Below are 19,315 nucleotides of genomic sequence, written 5' to 3'. Positions count from 1 at the left end.
GGCGGCCGGGGAAGGGAGGGCTGAACTAGGCTGTCCTCCGCGGTCTGCTGCCTGCCGGGCCATGGGCTCAATTTCTCCTTTGCCAGAAGGCCCCAGCTGGGTGGGAACCCCTCTTTGTCCTGGAGTGCGGTGGTGCCAGGTGCTCCAAGAGGAGGTCCAGCGGCCAGTGGGGGTCGTGTGAGGGGCTCTGCCGGGGGTGTGATTGAGGGGATGTGCTGGTTGTTGGTGTCTGGTGCAGCCTCAGGAAGCTGAGGGCCCCTCTGGTGGGACCAGCTAGGCCTTGCTGTGTTGGCAGTCAGGGCGGGGCAGGGCACAGAGGGCGAGCGGGTCTGCTCCTCGGACATGTGTGAGTGTCACAGTGGTCTGGGTGCCGGCTCTGCGACACGGGCACGCACAGCCCTGCATGGCTTGTCTGGAGCTCTGGGTGATGAGAGCTGGAGCCAGGACTGGAACCCACACCTGCTTTGCTTCCTGCGTGGGGAAGGGACTCAGGCCTGGAGCCCGGGGACTCTCCGCCAGCCCCCCAGCAGCCCCCTAGGTACCTGAGGCAGCCCTTTCTTCACCCAGAGCCCTGGGACCACAGAAGATAGGCTGTGCCAACGGGGGTGGGGGGATGAGGCAGAGGTGGGGGTGGCAGGAGACCCCGGATGCCTTCCTGGGATTGCCGTGGGGCACCTGGAAGCAGCCTCCTTGGCTTAGGAGTCCGGGGTGCAGGGAGCCGGCCTGTCCCCGGGGCGGGGGCCACTTCTGCACCCTCTGCGCTGCGAACCCAGCCCCCACCTAGTTCCTCATAGAGACGGGAAGTGTGTCTCCAGGGCTTCTTGCCTGAGTGAGCGGGGTCCTGAGCGCCCTGGAGGCCGGTGTAGGGTGGCCCTGCGGCTGTCCCAGGTGAGGTGGGGGTGGGGTAGGGTAGGGGGGCTCCTGGCGCTCTGGGCAGCGCGCACAGTGACCCGCTGGCCAGAGCCGCACGCTCTGCGGGGTGCCTGCTGGGGTGGAGGGTGGCCCCTGGAGGCTGTGCCCCTGGGGGCGGGTGAGGTGTGCATTTGTGGTCAGGGTGGCTGTGTCCCAACAGGTTCCTTGTTCCCGTGTGGGGAGCGCTGAGGGGTTTCCTGAGGTCTGGATGCGGGGTCCCTGCCCAGCCTGTCTGCCCACAGAGGGTGAGCAGGCTGCGCCCATCGGGGCTGGGTCTCTGCCGGGCTGCGCACAGGGAGCTGGGCGCCATCTGGGAGGCAGCCCAGCCGCAGGGCTCCCCAGCTGCCTGTGGAAGGAAGGAGTAGGACGGGGAGGCTGGCCTGGGCTGGGCTGACTCACTCGTGGGAATCGTGGCAATCGTGGCAATCGGATGGGGAGGGGGCCCAGGGAGGCACCAGGGGCTGCAAGCTGTGCAGTGACGGCGGGTAGGGGCGGCCCCAGGCCTCTGCAGTGTCCTCTGGGTCAGCCAGTCCTTCCTCGCTCTCGCAGCCTGGCGTGGCCTCCTCCCTCCTCCCCACGGGTGGTGGCGGTCCCATCCTCTGGGGGTCCCGGTGGGCACCAGGTCTGCACCTCATGCGACCTCCATGAGATGGGGTCAGGCTCCCAGGCGAGGGGGTGGCTGTGAGGATGGGTGAGGTGCAGGTGGGAGCATGGTGGGGCCGGGCGCGTGCCCGCACTTGGTGGGAGAGGAAGCTGGGCGTAGCGCCTGTCCTTGGCTCGTGGCAGAGCGTGCATCCCTGGGCGGGGGCGGGTGGTGAGGTCAGGAGGAGGATGCTGGGGGGGGTGGGGAGGAGAAGGGAGGAAGGCAAGGTCTGCCCTGGGGCTAAATGGCCAGAGGGCAAAGGAGGTGGCTTTGGCCGGTGGGAGAGACTCAAGCCAGGCCGAGGAAGAAGCGGTGGGCAAGGGGCGAGACTCCGGACGACACTGGCTTACCTCTGGACTGGAACTGAACTCCCCTGGACTGCACCATGGGAGGGGGCGGGTGGGATGGAGCAGGATACTCCAGGCCCCTAGGGGGTTGGGTGGAGGTGGACCCCAACGGATGAAGCAGCCAGAGAAAGAGCAGAAGCCCTGCTGAAGCTCAGCCTCAGAGAGCTGCGAGTCTGAGGGGGAAGTTAGGGAGGACTTTCTGGAGGAGGTGGCCTGGAGCCAGGAACTGAAGATGGGAGGGAGTGGTTTGTGCACTCATTGTCAGCAGACAAGCGTGGGGGCTCCCCGTGGGCAGCCTGGTGCCTGGGGTGAGAAGTGGCTAGGAGTCTCGTACGGGCCAGCTGGGGCTTGGGGGCGTGACACCGAGCGCCTTGCCGAGTCACTTCCTCACTGTGGGCGCGCACTTCTTCATCCGTGAGCATCAGGGCTGGGCAGGCTGACGACGGTCAGGGGACTTGAGGGCGCAGGGAACTGCGGACGGGCTGTGGCTGGCACAGCTGGGAGATGCTGGAAGGCAGAGGCCGGGGCAGCGGGCTGTGGAAGCTGCCCCGGGCCCTCGGTGGGGTGGAGGGGAAACCCCGGCCTGCGGCCGTGCTGTTGCAACCCGATGACAGGCCCTCAGCCGCCCTGCCTCCCTGGGCGAGGCCTCGGCGATGGGTCAGCAGCTGCAGGGCTCGGCCTCTAGGCAGGCCTGGGCTTAGGGCAGAGAAAGTGAGGCACTTGCCCTGGGTGTCGAATTCAAGGGGCGCCAGCGTGTTTGCTGACCAAGGTCCATGCATGATATGTTCCTGCCATTAAAAATCAAATTAATGCAAAAATTCCATCATGAGTATGCAGAAGATCATAGCCAATTCATTCTTTATCTCAGAAGGATGTCTTTTTTCAGGGAGCTGCCTCCTCCAGGAAGCCTACTGTGATGCAGGCCTGTGGAAGGTCCCCCCGCCCCAGGCTGTTTTTGCTGGCCAGTGGTGTCTGAGGTCTGGCTCTTGCTTCCAGTGCTCTGAGTAGAGCCGTCTCTGAGGGCTGTCGGTGTCGCAAGTCCCCTGTCCCGTTGTCTGACCACTGCAGCCAGCGGCCTCTCGTGCAGGAATAGGAACTTGAGAGAGGCCGAGTGCTCAGCGAGGGGCCCAGCCCTGGGCGCCCAGTGGGGCACCCGGGCCTCCCTCACTGCCTGGTCACAACAGGTGCTCGCTGCTGTTTGCTGCTCCTCGAGAGGCGTCGAGCCCCGTGAGCGAGGCTGCCCTGTGTGGTAGGAGTCAGGGGCGAGCCAGGCGTGCGGCTCAGCTGTCGTAGTAGCCACATTAGAAGGAAACCAGAGGAGTTATTTCAATGTATTGGATACCATTATCTGTAAGAATATCATTTCGTGACATTAGTCAGTAGGAGGTATCCTTGGGACATGATACATTGGTTTTCGGTCATATCCTAGAAATCCAGTGTTTAGACCCAGCCCACCTCCTTTGGGGGTCTAGTTCCAGGTGTCCGAAGGAGCCATGTGTGGCTGCTGGCCGCTGTGTTGCACAGTGCAGGGCTACCCTAGCCTCAGGCTGCCCTTCCTAGCTGTGTGGCTTCGGGCAAGTGACCTAACTTCCCTGGGCCTGATTTCTTCACCTTAAAATGAGGATCACCAGGGGCCGGCGCTGTGGCATAGCAGGTAAAGCCGCCTCCTGCAGCACCGGAGTCCCACATGGGCACTGGCTGGCATCCTGGCTGCTCCACTCACAATCCAGCGCCCTGCTAATGCGCCTGGGACAGCAGTGGAAGATGGTCCAAGTGCTTGGGCCCCTGCACCTACATGGGAGACCCAGAGGATGCTCCTGGCTCCTGGCTCCTGGCTCCTGGCTTTGGCCTGGCCCAGTCCTGGGCATTGCAGCCATCTGGGGAGTGAATGGGAGATTCTCTCTCTCTGCCTCTGCCTCTCTGTAGCTCAGATGCTGGCGTGTGGGAAGAACCTGCTCTCCAGCACTCAGCACCTGGGCGGCTCCGCTGTTTTTGTCCGTGCTTGGACCGGAGGCGCTGGCTACTTAAAGCTCAATTCAAAAACTCAGCCCTCTCCCGAGCACTGGCCATTGTAGGCAGGTAGGGAGCTAGTGCAGAGCACTGCTGGTGCTGTGCTAACCCCGCCCCAGCGGCCCATGACCTGACTGCTGCAGGTGGGCGTGGGGGGATGGAGGGGAGGGGGGGCACCTGTCCTTGGCACCTGCCTGCCTCCAGATGGGGTGAGGGGTGAGGGGCGCCTCTGAGCCGCAGGGCAGGACCTCAACCTCCCCCGGCACTTGGCGGTGGGGCCCTGGGATCTCCTTTTCGCTCAGCCCACTCATGGTGGCCCTCAGGCATCGTGGAGAGGGCTGTCCCTGACAGGCCACCCAGGGTCTGCGTCTGTCCCCACTGCTGCTGCCCAACACAGGGGTCCCCAGAGAGAGGGACGTCCTGACTCCCTTTCCCACCTGGGCGGCCCCCACCCAGGGGCAGCTCTGCCGGCCGCCTCCTCCCCTCGGGCCCCCTTGCCTGGCCTCTGGTCCCCCTCCGGCCTCTGGGAACCCTTCCCTCTCCCTCCGCCTCTGCTGGCCTCGCTGCTGCCGCCGGTGGCCCTGCCTCACATGCTTTCTCCCCCACCCCTGTCCTTGCAGCCTCGAGCCCAGGCCGCGATGAGGAGCCCCTCGGAGTAGCTGCTGCCCCCGGGAGGACCTGGGCAGCCCGGCCGGTGAGTTGCAGGTGGGAAGGGCGGGCCTGGGCTGGGGGTAGCAGGCCAAGGCTGGCCCCTGAGGTTTCTTTCTTTTTTTTTTTTTAAATTTATTATTTTATTTGAAAGACAGAAATGTGCCATCCATTGGTTCACTCCTCAAGTGCGCCCCACAGCCAGGGCTGGGCTGTGTTGAAGCCAGGAGTCCAGAATTCCATCTGGGTCTCCCACGTGGGTGTTAGGGACCCAAGTACGTGAGCCCCCGGGGTGCACGTTAGCAGGGAGCTGGGCTGGAAAGCGGAGCTGAGACTCGAACCCAGCACACAGTAGGGGCTGTCAGGCATCCCTGGTGGCGGCTCTGCTGGTCCTGAGTTTGAGCAGCAGAGGCCGCCGCCCCGGGAGCTCGCTGGGCACCTGGCCCTGGGCTCAGGAGGGCCGGGAGGGCGGGACCTGCAGGCTGCGTTTGGGGTGGGGCGGGGTCTGCTCTGGTGACCCCCGTCCCTGGTCAGTTTCCCAGGCTCTGTTTGTGACGATCACCTTCTCATTCAAATTGTATTCACTTTTTGGAAAATGGTACAAAATCCAAAGCTACAGACAGGTGTAGTAAAGGGGGTCTCTCTCTCTCTTCCCTGCTGCTAGTTCTCCATGTAGACAGGTCTTGGTCTCTGAGTATTCAATGGTGTGTGTGTGTGTGTTGTGTATATGTGTGTGGCATGCATGTGCGTGTGGTGCGTGTATGTGGGGGATATGTGCTGTATATGGGGTGTGTGTTGTGTATATGTGTGGCATGCATGTGTGTCATGTGGCATGTATGTGTGTGTGGTGTGTGTGTTTATGGGGGGGTATGTGCTGTATGTGGGGGGTGTGTGTATGGTGTGTGTGTGTGTGTGTGTGTGTGTGTGTAGATGACCAGTTTGTTTTTCTCTGTAACCCAGATGTTTACATAATACTGTCTGCACTTTGCTTTCCTACTTTATTTCAAAGGCAGAGTTACAGAGAGAGAGGAAGTGGCGAGGAGATCTTCCATCTGCTGGTTCACTCCTCAAATAGCTGTGACAGTCGGGGCTGGGCCAGTCTGAAGCCAGGAGCCAAGAACTCCATCCAGGTCTCCCACATGGGTGTGGGGCCCAAGCACTTGGGCCATCATCTGCTGCCTTCCTGGGCACATTAGCAGGAGCTGGACCAGAAGTGGAACAGCCAGGACTTGAACCCCTGACCAGCACTCTGATAAGGGATGTTGCTGTTGCAGGTGGTGATTTAACCCACTGTGTCACAATGCCAGCCCCAACAATACATTTTTATTATTTTATTTACAATTTTTAGCTTACCTGCAAGGCAGAGAGAGAGAGAGACACACACAAAGCCAGGGATCGCGCATCTGCCGGCTCACTTCTGAAGTCCCCACGGCAGTGGGCATGGACGAGGCTTACTCTGGAACTGGGAACTCAGCACTTGAGTTGTCGCCACTTGGGGCTGGAATCGGCACTGGGGCTGTGACCCAGACCCAGACCCAGGCTCTCCACCATGGGCTGCGGTGTGCCCCTCTGCTACATGGCTGCCCCACAGGAGATCTTTAGTCCCATTTTGTATGAGCTTTAGAATCTGCCTGTCTAAACAATCCCGCTTGGTAATTTTAGCTGGGATTGCGTTGAAGCTGCGACTTTACCCTGGGCTGTAGGGAGCCACCCTGTCCGAGGGCACTGCTCGCAGTTTTGTTTGTGTCTTCCTTTGGGTCCCTCACATCATCTCCCTTTAAAAAAAAATAATAACATTAATTTGAAAGGCAGAGCAAGAGAGGGAGAGAAAGGAATCTTCCATCTGCTGGTTTCTTCCAAGTGGCTGTAACAGCCAGGGCCAGGCCAGAACAAAGCCAGGAACCTGGAACTCTACCCTGCTCTCCCACGCAGGTGCAGGGGCCCAAGGACCTGGGCCGTCTTCTGCTGCTTTCCCAGGCCACAGCAGAGAGCTGGATCGGAGTGGAGCAGCCGGGTCTCTGATGCGGGATTTTGGCATCGCGAGTGGCCACTTAACCCACTGTGCCACAGTACCAGCCCCTCCTCACAGCACCTTTTTATTATTGTTGTTGTTGTTGTTATTAAGGGCCAGTGGTTCAGAACTAGGTGACAGAGAAGGATACGCAGTGAACAGTTTTCTTCCCCACAGAGGTGGGTTTCCCGGGAAACTGGGGTCCGGCTCCGGGCTCCTTCCAGGATGCAGAGAAGGGCTGGGGCAGCGTGTGCACGCGGGCCTGCGTCGTCGAGAGGACGTCCGTGCCGTGAAGTCTCAGGCCCCCTGCGCTCCGGGTGTGCCTCTCCCCTCCCCCCGCCCCTCAACCCCGTTTCCTGCCTCGGGAGAAACGGGGACCTAGCATTGTCGCCTGCCTCCTAGATGCCTTTCCAGGGACCCCGCAGGCACTGTCCCTTCGCTCTTCCCCCAGGGGCAGAGTGTCATGTGACATCTTCACAAAGCTCACAGAGCACGTGCGATGTGTGGGAACTCTGCATGGACTGTGCAGTTTTTGCTTTGAGATAAACTTCCTGCTGGGTCACCCCCATGATGGCTGCAACAGCTGGAGCTGGGCCAGGCCAAAGCCAGGAGCCAGGAGCTCCATCTAAGTCTCCCACGTGGGCGCAGGGGCCCAAACACTTGGACCATCTTCTGCTGCTTTCCCAGGCCGTTAGCAGGGAGCTGGATTGGAAGCGGAGCAGCCAGGGCTCCATCCCAGGCACCCTGGGTATCCCAGAATGACTTCACCCATTGCATCACAAATGCGGCCCCTAAATTTGTCTCTTACTCTCCTGTCCCATGACCGTTTTGGGTGCTGTGTGATCCTGCTGCGCGTGTGCCAACGCGACAGTGTGCGCGTGTCTGGGGGAGGTATGCAAGGCGCTTCCTCTTTTTCCATGTTGTGCAAATATTCTATTGCATATGTAGCCCGTAATTTAGTTAAACATTCTCCCACGGAGGGACATTTGGGTTATTTCCAGCCTTCTGCTATTACACACGGGACTGCAGCCAATAGCCTTTTTATACAGTAATCCCTCATGTCACACGTGTGCCCCTGGTGGCACTTGGGGTTTTCCTGGTGGGGGTGTTCCCCTCCCTAAGGGTCCCCCCATCCTCCCCACCCACCGTTGGCAGGGAAAGGCAGAGTCAGTTACCGGTGCTGTGCGTCTCGGTGTTTCTCGTTGCCAGTCTGATGGTGGAAGGCTTTGCTGGTCTGAAGGTGGAAGGTGGAGTTTCGCTGTTTTCCACCTGCTGTGTTCTGGTGGGAGGCTTAGGGGCCCTGTGTGAATGTCCCTTCCTGTGAATTTCCCTGGTCCTCTGCTTCACTCCCTTTCTGTTGGGTTGCTGATCTGTTTCTTAATTTGAGGTGCTTTCCAACAGGTAGGAAAGTGGGCCCCCCGGGATCCGGGGCTGTGAGGTGTCCCCTGGGCTCATGGTACCGTGCAGGATTTTATATACAAGCAGGCGTGGCTTCACGGAGGAGCACTTGCCCAGTCCCAGGTGGCACAGGGCAGCCTCCTGATGCACGTACTGCCAGCACCACACGGCACGCTCCCTGCACTGAGCTCTTTTCAGTAAGTAGAAGCCCACTCCAAAGTCGCGATCGGACGCATAGCACCGTGGGGTGTTTGCGTCAGCCGGTGCCCTGTGCCGGCTGTGAGCGGCAGTGCAGGTGTACCCTCAGCCGAGGGACTTTTTCATCTCCTTTGTAGGCTGACGGGGCCGCCGTCCCACGGGGAGGTAGGCTGTTGTGTGAAAGGTTGCTACGTGGCATACGGCTGTGGCTGAGTGTTCTGGTCTTCTGGGTTTGCAGTGCTCCCAAAAGGCTTTGGCTTCCCTAGGGTGATTTTTTCCAAAGTTTTAGTTTTTGTGCTGGAGTTTGTGAAGTGGGAGGTGGGGTCTGCCTCGGGTGTTCCTAGCTCACCCCACAGCAGCGCTGACGGCATCAGGACCCTGCTCTCCCCAGCCCTGGAGACGCTGCCCTGTTTTCTGCAGTTGCACACGTCTTTGAGTCCAGTATTGAACTTTCTGTTCTGTTTGCTCACGCGGGGGTACCCCACGCGGTTCGAGGTATCGGGACTGTTTCTGATCACTGTCTGGCTGTTCTGACTGGGTCTGCGTGTGTTGCCGGAGCCGATTCTACACGTTTCCCTTCCTCTCCCCGCTTCCAGGACTTTGCCAGCTCCTCCTGCCTGTTGAACGTTCCTCGCGAAGTTTGAAGTCAGCTTGTCTAGCTGCCAGAAAATCACCTTGTATGTGTATGTGTGCGCGTGTGTGTGTATGGATGCCTGTGTGTGTATGTGTGTGGTGAGGGTGTTTGTGGATGTGTATGGGTATCTGTGTGTGTGTGGCTTTGTATGTGTGGTGTGTGTGTATCTGTGTGTGCATGTATGTGGATGTGTGTGTGGTGTGGGTATCTCTGTGGGTGTGTATGTGGGGGGTATTTTTGTGTATATGTGATTGTAGGTGTGTGTAGGGGGTATGTATGTGTGTGCATGTGCATGTATGTCGGTGTGTGTGTGTATGTGTATGGTGGGCACATGGTGTGTGGTATGTATACGTGTGGGATGGGTGTGTGGCACATGTGTATGTCTGTGTATGTATATGTGTGTGGGTTTTCTTGTGTATATATATGGTTGTGTAGGTGTGTGTGTTGGGGTGTGTATGTGTCTGTGTGTATGTGGGTGTATGTGTGGTGTGGGTGTGGGTGTGGTGTGGGTGTCTGCTTGTGGGTATGTATGGGTGTGGGGGAGTATTTTTGTGTGTGAGTGTATGTGGGTGTGTAGGTGTGCATATGTGTGTGTGGTGTGGATGTATGTGGATGTGGGTGGGTACATGTGTGCATATGTGTGTATGTGTGGTATGCATGTATGTGTATGTGTATATGTGTGTGGTATGTGTGTGGTGTGTATGTGTCATGTATGTGCTGTGTGTGTATATTTGTGATGTATGTCTGGTGTGCATTTTTGTGGTGTGGTATGTGTGTGTATGTATGTGGGTGGTGCATATGTGTATGTGGCATGTGTGGTGTATATGTGTATGTACGTGGTATGTGTATGTATTCGGTATATGTATGTATTGGTGTGTGCATGTGTGTTTGGTGTATGTGTGTGGTGTGTGTGTGTGTGCTGTGTGTGGTATGTGTGTATGTGTGTGGTGCATATGTGTATGTGGCATGTGTGGTGTGTATGTGTATGTACATGGTGTGTGTATGTATGTGGGTGTGTGCATGCATGTATGTATTGGTGTGTGCATGTGTGTTTGGTGTATGTGCATGTGTGTTTGGTGTATGTGTGTGGTGTGTGTATGTGTGCTGTGTGTTGTATGTGCATGTGTATGTATGTGGTGTGCGCATGTGTGTGGTATAGATGTGTATGTATGTGTGTATGTATGTGGTATGTGTGTATGTGTGTGTATGTGGTGTGTATATATATGGTGTATGTGTGTGTCTGGTGTGTATGTGTGGTATGTGTATATGTGTATGCATGTAGTATGTGGTACATGTGCATATGTGTGTATGCGGTATGTGTGTATGTATGTGGTATATTTATATGTGTGTGGTGTGTGCATGTGTGGTGTGTATATGTGGGTATGTGCATATATGTGGTGTGTGGTATATGTGTGTATGTATGTGGGTGTGGTGTGTGCATGTGTGTATGTATGTGGTGTGTGCATGTGTGTATGTGGTGTGTATGTGGGTGTGGTGTGTGCATGTATGTGGCGTGTACATATGTATATGCATGTGTGTATGTGGTGTGTGCATGTGTGTGTATGTATGTGGTGAGTGTGTTTGATAGGGTCGTGTGCTCTCACAGATGGCCTGGAGAGAAGCAGGGTCTTTGTGGCGTCTTCCGCTGGGGACTTTCTTGTTGGACCAGATCTTTTAGCCCCTCGATGGCAGCCTGAAGTTTTCGTCTTGGGGATTTGGTTTCTTCCTTAGGCAGTGACTTCTTGGTGCCTTCCGTTTTGCGATGCCTGGCTGTCACTTACCAATGTCTGTTTCTGTTGGGTGGATCTCAAATCTGCCCCCTGCTGAGTCCCCGTGTTGATGGTGATGGCCGAGGCCACCAGCTGGGACTTGCCAGCTCAGGAGTCACATTCTAGGCAGCTGGCACTGGCTGAGCCTTCCTCCTCCCTCCTCCTCCTCCTCCCTCCTCCCTCTTCCCTCTCCCCTCTCCCTCCTCCTCCTCCCTCCTTCCTCCTCACTCCTCCCTCTCCCTGTTCCCTCACTGTGCCTCTTGCTTATTGTGCTCCAGAACCTTCAGAGCAATGTGAATAATAATAATAAGATATTACAAACTTTAATGGGAAATTTTCTGTTTTTCCATTAAGCAAGATGTTCATCAGTCAATTTCTGTTTTGGTGAGAGCGTCGTTTAGATCAGCTGGGGACTGAGCTGTGTCTCCTCTGTCTAGGGGCTGTGGGGATGACCAGGTAGCATTCTGTCTCCTGTGAATCACGTCCTCTGTCCATGCCCACCACCCCAGGAACTCTGAGCACCGGGGTGGAGTCTGAGCTCCAAGGCTATTTGGAATGAATGAATGAATGAATGAATGACTTTCCCTCCTTGGTGGTGGGAGGAGTCCCTCACAGGGCCAGAGTGAGGCTGAGGCCGGGTTGACCTCTATTTCTTCCAGGGACATGGAGTGGGGTGAGGCAAGGCTTGGACCCCAGCCTGGGCCTGACCCTCTGCTGGGGACATGGCTCATGCTGGAGCCCGCGGGGCCAGACACAGCCGCGGTCACACCATCGTCTTGCAGCGGTGGCTGAGGCTGTGTATGGGGGTGGGGGCGGTGCCTGCCCTGCAGGCCTCAGAGGGTCCGAGGGGGGCTGTGGAGGAGGTGAGGCACAGGGAGAACTGGGGAATCGGAAGACCCAGCAGTGCCTGCCTTTGCCTGGCCCCGGTGGGGGAGGGGGCTCCAGGGCAGAGCTTCAGCCCACGGCATGGGATAGCCGCAGAGGGAGGCTGATCTGGGGCCCACTCCTGGGCAGCCACGCCTCTGACCCGTGCCCATCTGTGTCTTCCAGGCGTGGACAGAGCCCTGCCAGCTGGGCCTCTGCTGGCGGGAGCCATGGCAGAGGCCGGGGACGCTGCGCTGTCGGTGGCCGAGTGGCTGCGGGCGCTGCACCTGGAGCAGTACACGGGGCTCTTCGAGCAGCACGGGCTGGTGTGGGCCACCGAGTGCCAAGGCCTCAGCGACGCCCGCCTGGTGGACATGGGCATGCTCCTCCCTGGCCACCGCCGCCGCATCCTGGCGGGCCTGCTCCGTGCCCACGCGCCCCCGGCCCCCAGCCCCTGCCCCACCCCACGGCCTGTGCCCATGAAGCGCCACATCTTCCGCTCGCCACCTGCACCTGCTGCTCCACCCGAGCCGCTGCCTGCGGCTGGAGAGGGTGCGGGGCAGCCTGCGGTGCCTCCCATCCCGCCCCGCAGGAGCTGCCAGCCGCCTGCCTGCTTCTCCGCCCCGGACCCCCTGCCGCCCCCGCTGCCTGCCAAGCGGCATCTTGTGGAGCCCAGCGTTCCACCCGTGCCCCCACGCACGGGCCCGCCCCGCCTGCTGGTGAGGTGAGTGATGTCCCTGGGCTGGCGGGATCCCCGGGGGTGGATGGGGGATCGTGGCCTTCGGCCCTGGGGTAAGAGACTCCCAGGGGGAGGAGCAGAGGCACTGGCCCGGGCATCGGGGATGGTGCCAGTGTGACCTGGCGTGACGTGCTGTATGGGCCCAACGGGGAACCAGTGGGGTTTGCAGCAAGTGCGGATGATGTCTGAGGCTGGTGGGGAGGAGCCCTCAGGCTGTGCTCACTAGATGTGGGGGACGAGGGGGCGTAGGCCAAGGGGATCCAGACGTGGGCCCTAGAAAGGACAGGACCTGGACTGTGTGGCAGAGCCCCCCATGTCCGTCCTGGGTGGCTGGGTAGACAGCTGGTGCTACCCCTGACCCCGGGACCACCGGACGGCGGGAGCTTGGGGTAGTGGTGGGGGTGGGAGAGGGAGCAGCACTGCCCAGCTCCCAGGGCTTGGGCTCCTGTCACACCCTGTCACCAGTTCCTAGGACATTTCTCAGCTGCTGGTGGCCCTGGTGTCCTTGAGTTTCTTCCCCGTCGGTGGACACTGCGTTTTGACCTCCTTCACACGGGCCCTCTCTTCTGCCCTGCGCAGGGGTGCCCAGCGGGAGGAGTGTGTGTCCAGGGGGCCGTGGACATTTGCCGGAGCCCTTGGGTGAAGTCCGGGGCAGCTTCTTGGAGGAGGAAGGCTGTGCAGAGGCCACGGCTCCCCTACCTGCTGGACCTTATATGGGGCATTTTGCCTATGCCATCTTGGTCGTGCCTACAGCAAACCTGGGGGATTTGTGTCCAGGTTCCAAACAGGGAAAGTGAGACTCTGAGGCAGGAGGGGACAGGGCTGTATCTGTATCTGTGCCTAACACACTGTGTGCGTGGGTGGGGGTCCTGCGGGGCAGGTCTGGGAGATTTCTCCCCACCCAGAGAGGAGCTTGAAGACCAAGCCAGGGCTGTGCTGTTGTGAGGTTTGACTGGTCGGAACTCAGAAAGTGGCGGTGCCTCCTCTAGCTCACACAACTGGGGACGGGAGCTAGGGTTGCCTGGCCCCCACCCCCAAGCCTGGTTTGCAGCCTAGGTTGGAGGTTTTTTGTGCCACTGCGCCCTCTAGTGGCCATTCTCTTGTGTGCAGGAGTACTGTCCCTGAACCCCAGCTGTGAGTAGGGGAGAGACTGCCTGCCTGCCTCTGGGGGCAAGTTGGTGGGTGAGCAAGGGGAGGGAGCAGGGCACTGACATGAGGAGCTCACACAGGCTTAGGAGGGAAAACCTCCAGTGGGAGAATGGGGGCCTGGATTGCTGTTTAGGAGGCAGGACCGTGGTCTGGCCCAGCCAGCTGCGGGAGCCCAGGGAGGAGCTGCTCTCCAGACCACTTCCCTGTCCAGTGTCCCCCACCCCGGCCCCATGGTCTCCGGGGCCTCTGGGGCCCTCCTGGCACTGGCTTGTGAGTTCGGGAGGTTTGCTGGGTAGGGTGAGTCCTGTCCACACCCTGGGGCCCCACCCCCAGAGCCTCAGCCTGGACTCTGCCGCTTAGCCGGCCTTTGGGGGAGGCTGGGCCCGTGGCCAGGGGTGCAGCTGCTTGTACCGTGAGGTCCCCAAGTCCCTTGTGCACAGAGGGAATTCGTAGACAGTCGTTCCCCACCACCTGCGGCCACTCCTTGGGGCACGGGCTGGGTGAAGAGTGACCACCAGGCCTGACTCCCCGGAATCTGAAGTCCTTGGCTCTCAGGACAGAGGGAGTCTCGACAGCTCCGCAGGGAAATCTTGAAGCAGACAAGAGCTTAGCGCATGCGCAACAGGCCAAGGCAGGAGGCCTTACTGGCTTCCTGGCCCCTTCCTGCGGCCCTGGGGTACTTGGTGGGAGGCCATTCTGTCCCCCTTTCAGGAGTCCTGCCCCCTTCCCCCACTGAGCAGGGAGCCCACTCACCATGTGGCATGAGCTCCCATGACGACCGTGTCTATCCCTGCCTGGCTCTGACCTCTCCCCAGGCTCCCGGTGGGGCCCGGAGTTCGTTTGCGCATTATTCTCAGGGTCTTGCCTCCCCAAGAGGCAGGCCCAGGCCACTTTGTGTGTGCACTCCCCCAGGGAGGGGTACGTGCGTGGGTTTGTGCCGGCTCTGGGAGCGGCCTGCACCATCCTTGCATGTGCGGGCGTGTGGGGACTGCGCAGTTTCGGCGGTGACCTGGAGTGGTGTGTGTGAGCTCGTCGGGGTCTGTGTGCCTGTCGTGCTGCACGGCGAGTTGGTGTGTGTGTGTGTGTTGTTTGTGCACTGTTGGGCATGAGCCAGTGTGTGCACATGCGTGCCTGAGCTGCCGGGAGAGCAAGCCCGCCCACCAGGACTTCAGCTCCCCTGGGACGTGGATCTTCTCCGGGTTTGTTTACTGCTCAGTCCCCAGCATCCGTCCCTTGTCCCTCGGTGGTGGGTGACAAGTGCTAGTGTGAATGTGTATACTGCAGGTGCCAAGCTTGTGTGTGTGTGACTCAGTATACACTGTGCCCCCAATCCCTTCTCCCCGCCACCATATGCTGGGAAGGGAGAGGCCTTCCAAGGAGGCCGGAGGGAAGAATGAGGCTGTGATGGGCGCTGAGGCTACAAATCAGAAAACAGCAAGGGTAGGTCCCTCCTGCCTGGCCTGGGGCCCCGCTGCACCCCCAGACTCTGCACCCCCTCCCATTTTTTAAGCCTGCAGTGAGAACTTGCCGAGATTGTTCTAGAGATGTTTACAAACCTGCCCAAAGTCACTGGGCTTGTTTCTTTTCTGTTACTTTGTTTTTAACATTGATTCTATTTGTTTGAAAGGCAAACAGACAAGGAGAGCCAGAGAGAGAGAGAGAGAGAGAGATCTTCCATTTGCTGATTGACTCCTCAAATGCTCCCAGCAGGGCTGGGCCAGGCCAAGGCCAGGAGCTGGAAAGTCACTGTCACTCTCCCATGTGGGCGGCAGGGGCCCTTGCCTACTTGAACCGTCCGTCATGTCACCTGTCGCCTCCCACAGTGCACATGAGCTGGGAGTAGAGTCAGGGCTGGAACCCAGGCTCTCTGATAGAGGATGCAGGCGTCCCACATGGCGCCTTGGATCTAGGCTCCCGGGTCAGTACATAGAGCCGCTCTTAGCTTGCTCTGGGCCTCAGCGTCCTCCATTCCTGGAGATGCCCCCTGGGACAGGAAGCGTGGTCCAGAGCAGGCAGCTGCTAGCTGGACTCCCAGCCAATCCCTGGTCTCCCTGCAGAATGGTCACTTGTTGCCAGGGCAGAACTTGTTCCCTCCACAGAGCCACTTTCGCAGCCTCTCAGGGCCTCCTTGTGGTGGGGGTGGGGAAGGGGCGAGGCCGGGGCCAGGGCTTCCTGGACGTCCACCCGCCAGGGCCCCAGGAGACCAGCAGGCACGACTGCTAGTCCCAGGCCGGCTTGGCAGGGGGTGCGGCCCCCGGCGGGGTTGCCCCGGGGGATTGTGGGTGGCCGCTGTCCTCGGAGGCCGTTTTCAGGAAGTGTGTGTTGGCCCGGGCCGCAGGGGGCGGGGAGGCGGGGAGCAGGAAGCCAGGGAGACCAGCGCTGGGTGCAGACGGACACAAACACACACTCACTCTCTCACGCTCGAGGACAGGGCCGTTGTCGCACGCTGCAACACACACACACACACACACACACACGCTTGGAGACACGCATCGTGTGTGCGGAGCCTCACCTGGGGCTCAGCACCTCCCATACACCTGGGCCAGGGGCCCAGGCTGACGCGGACGGACGTGCACGGGCAGGCGCGCCCCTTCCCGCACACACTGAGCCCACCTGCCGCCGCCTCGGGAGTCCTTGGGCCCAGGACCCAGCGGGCAGCTGAGGGTGAGCAAGGGGCGGCCCTGGCCAGGCCGGGGGGCGGGAGGCTCCTGGAGGGCCCGGGTGGGCAGGAGGCCCCGCCTGCCCGGCTGTCTGCCCGCTCCGGGAGGCTGGCTTGTCTGCAGGGCTCTCCTCTCCCTTCTCTGTTTTGCTCTCAGAATTTCCTGTCTCTTGCACGCTCCCCACATCTTGTACTTCCCTCCGCCCCTTTCTTTCCTCTCCTTGCTCCCCCCACCACCACCCCCAGGCTCTCCAGGCCTCACGGCCCCATCTGCCCCTCCAGCCCCTCTCCCTGGCTCACCGGAGCCCACGCTGCCTGCTTTCTGGACCCTTCCCAGACTCTGCTCACTGACTGTTCCCTTACAGGGTCTCTGCCTTTGGGGAGCCTGGTGCTGACATCTGTCCTGGGTCTGCTGCCTGCACCCTCTGGGGATTCCCTTGCAGAGGCTCAGGTTGCCTTATCTCACCATCAAGTTCAAGGGCACGGTGGTTCTGAGCACCTCCCTCCCCCTGCCTGGGGTGTTGGGAAGACCTGCAAGAGCTGGCCCTAGGTTGCTGCGGAGCCTCCCCGTCCTCAGGGTGGTGGCACTGTGGGTACCCACAGAGGTTGGGGGCTGCCGGTTCTCAATGAACTCAGAAACCCTGTGCTTGGGTTACTAGGGACGGGAGCAGAGGTCTCGAACCCGAGCCTGTGTGCATACCTGGCTTATTATTCCATGGGGCTCAGTGGATACCTGCACCTGCTCTTTCTGCCAGGGCAGCCCTGGGCTGGGCAGGTGAGGGCCCGGGACAGTCTGTGAGCAACCCTCAGGGCCAGCACAAGGACGGACCTGCGGGGTGCAGGGTGTGCTGCTGTGGGTGACGCTGTCCTCTGCCAGTTCCTGCCCTCGACAGCTGGGGTAGCCTGGGGGAAAGCCCAGTGTAGGCCTGCAAATGCCCAGGAGGGCCAGGTGGAGCGCAGAGGACGGTGCAATGGGGTGGACTTCCTGGAGGACGTGGCTCATTAAATAAAACAAAAACAGGCTCTGTGCAAAATTCTTGGCACACAGTGGTTGCCTAGTAACTGGGAGCTGTTGGCCTGGGGAGGCAGCCAAGTGCTGGGTGGAGCCTCGGTTGTGAGCGTAGACTCCGGGTTGCTTGGCTGCTGCCGCCTGGAGGGAACTGCTGGCTTTCTCCAGGGATCAGGGTGAGGGGAGGTGGCGGTCATGCTGTCAGTCTGTATGTGCTTACCGAGGCTCCTTCTGTGCTGGCCATGCCGCCAGCTTGGAGCGGATCGGCCCTGGGGGCTCACAGCAGGCACCGCATCCCAGCAAGGGCGCTCCTGGGGAAGGGCGTTCTGGGCGGTGATGTGGGCAGAAGCACGTGGAGCAGGAGCAGGGGACCCCCGGCCTGTGGGTCTCAGAACGGAGACAGAAGGAGCCACAGAGGAAGCAAGAGGCATAGCCCCGAAGCCCGGGTCCCTGAGGAGGCCAGGCGGGAATGAGGAAGTGGGCAGCTGGGAAAGTTTGTCCCCATGGGAAGGGCAGGGCAGGGAAGGAGATGGCCCTCCCCACGCCGGCGCTGGGCTGCCCTGCGCGCCAGGGTCTGGGCTTGGGGGCAGGCCTGCCTTGGTGGTCCTCTGAGGTCACTTCAATGACAAGACATGGACAGAGGCAGCCGTGCTGAGCGGTTGCAAGTGTCGAGGCTGGGGCAGCCCCAAGGAGGCCCCAGGCCAGCCTGAGGCTTGAGGGGAGTCCCACAGTAGAGGTGGCAGGTCTAGGACTGGGGTGTTGAGAAAGAGGAAGAGGAGCTAGGGAGGCAGGTAGACAAAGGGAGTGTGCGGTTGGCTGGGGTGCCGGCGCAGGGGAGCCCGCGGCCAGCCTGGGCCGCCCGGGCTGCCCTACTCGGTGGCCCTGCCGCCTCCAGGGTGGGACCTGGCTCCTTTGACAGAGACTGGTGTGGACAGGAAGTTGGGAAGGGCAATCTGGGGTTGGGGGGCTGAGGCACAGGTGCCCAGCCCAGTCTGCAGGGCCTGAGCACCCTTTGGCAGCAGCCAGGGTGAGGACGCAGTCCTGACGGCACGTGGAAGTGACTCTCCTTTGTGGAATTACCAGGAAACCTGGAGGCAGGTCCGACAGGAAACTCAGGCTCCGTGGCCGATGAGTGTCGGAGCGGGGACGTGGCCCCACGTCTTCTGGGCCCCGGGGCCCTGTCTCTCTCTTGAGTGGAGTGATGCCCTGTTGGCACCTGCACAGCCAAGAGCTGCTGTGGGATCTCTCCTCATCCACCAAGTCAGCCTGCCTGGGCTGAGGGCCCAGGTCGGGGTGGATCGGTCGTGCCCAGGGCGCCCCAGTCTTGCCATGGGCATAGAGGGAACAGAGATGGGTTCACATGTCTAGAGGAGCAAGGGCTGAAGGCGTCGGGGGAGGGGCGCAGCTCTGTCTGGGGCGCCTCGGAGGCTGCCCTGGAGGACAGGGAGCATCGAGCTACATTGAGGGGGGCAGGTGGCCTTCCGCGGGCTGAGGTGGTGGGGAGAGGGCCATGCAGGGCAGGAAACGGCCTGAGCAGCAGCTTGGAGGTGGGGCCATGGGGGGCGTGCTCAGGGACGGGCAGATCCTGCTTGTCAGGTGGGTGAGAGGTCATGGGTGACGTGCCAGTCGGGCGTCAGCTGGAGCTGAGACTGCCATTCGGGGGCGGGTCCTGGCCCTGCACGGGCCCTGTTCTCAGTAGCAGCACACTGCCCCTTCCCCTGGGGTTTTCCCGCATGTCGTGCTGTCCAACACCACTTCTCCTTTCCTGCAGCCAGGCCTGACTCAGCAGGGCCCGATCCCTGGCACTAGGCAGGCAGGGGTCCTGGAGGAGGTGGCCGGAGTGGGGCCTGGAGGTTGCCGAGACACCCTGCCTCACCTTCGGGGCACACGAGCCCTTTGCTACAGAATCTCTGCCGACAGGGGAGCGCCCACACCCGCCTGCCTGTCCCTTCTCACCACGGTCACAGTGGCTGGGCCTGAGGCTGTGACCTTGCCCTTTGTGGATGAGCTGGCCAGATCCAGAGTCCAGGGGCCCCCGTTAGGCGGGCCTCGGAGGAGCCCTCAGATCCTGGCCGGCTCTGTTGGCTGGGCCGTGGTGCTGGCTGCCTGGGTTCAGACCCCAGCTGGTTTGGTGCCTCAGCTCCCTCCTGTGGCCCATGGGAGAATCCTGAGCCTCACCTTCTAGAGCCTTGTAATGGCCAAGTGAGTGGACGCGCGAGCAGCGCCCAGCAGAAGGGCTGGGAACGCGCCTCGGGAGACACGCGGGTTCTCAATAGGAACACAGCTACACAGCATCCAGGTGGTCACTCACTGCCCCCCCCCCCC

At 60.6% G+C, this 19,315-nt stretch overlaps 1 protein-coding gene across 3 annotated transcripts in view; it reads left to right on the top strand.

The window, feature by feature from the left end:
• ARAP1 (ArfGAP with RhoGAP domain, ankyrin repeat and PH domain 1) overlaps window positions 1-19,315 on the top strand; it is a 54,871-nt gene that overhangs the window by 9,493 nt on the left and 26,063 nt on the right. For 2 of the 3 annotated variants that reach the window (XM_051851140.3, XM_051851128.3), the window contains exons 2-3: window positions 4,533-4,606; window positions 11,621-12,158. In XM_051851140.3, coding sequence (XP_051707100.3) covers window positions 11,665-12,158 — 494 coding nt within the window. In that variant the 5' untranslated portion in view covers window positions 4,533-4,606; window positions 11,621-11,664. Of the gene's footprint in view, window positions 1-4,532; window positions 4,607-11,620; window positions 12,159-15,690; window positions 15,987-19,315 lie in introns of those variants that run through there. The other variant, XM_070074955.2, reaches the window with a different exon arrangement.

The sequence above is a fragment of the Oryctolagus cuniculus genome, chromosome 1 (assembly GCF_051225735.1).
Source record: "Oryctolagus cuniculus isolate XC-2025 breed Fujian yellow rabbit chromosome 1, ASM5122573v1, whole genome shotgun sequence".
Taxonomy (NCBI): Eukaryota; Metazoa; Chordata; class Mammalia; order Lagomorpha; family Leporidae; genus Oryctolagus; species Oryctolagus cuniculus.
Note: the sequence above shows the minus strand (reverse complement) of the source record. Positions and strands in the feature narration are given on the sequence as shown.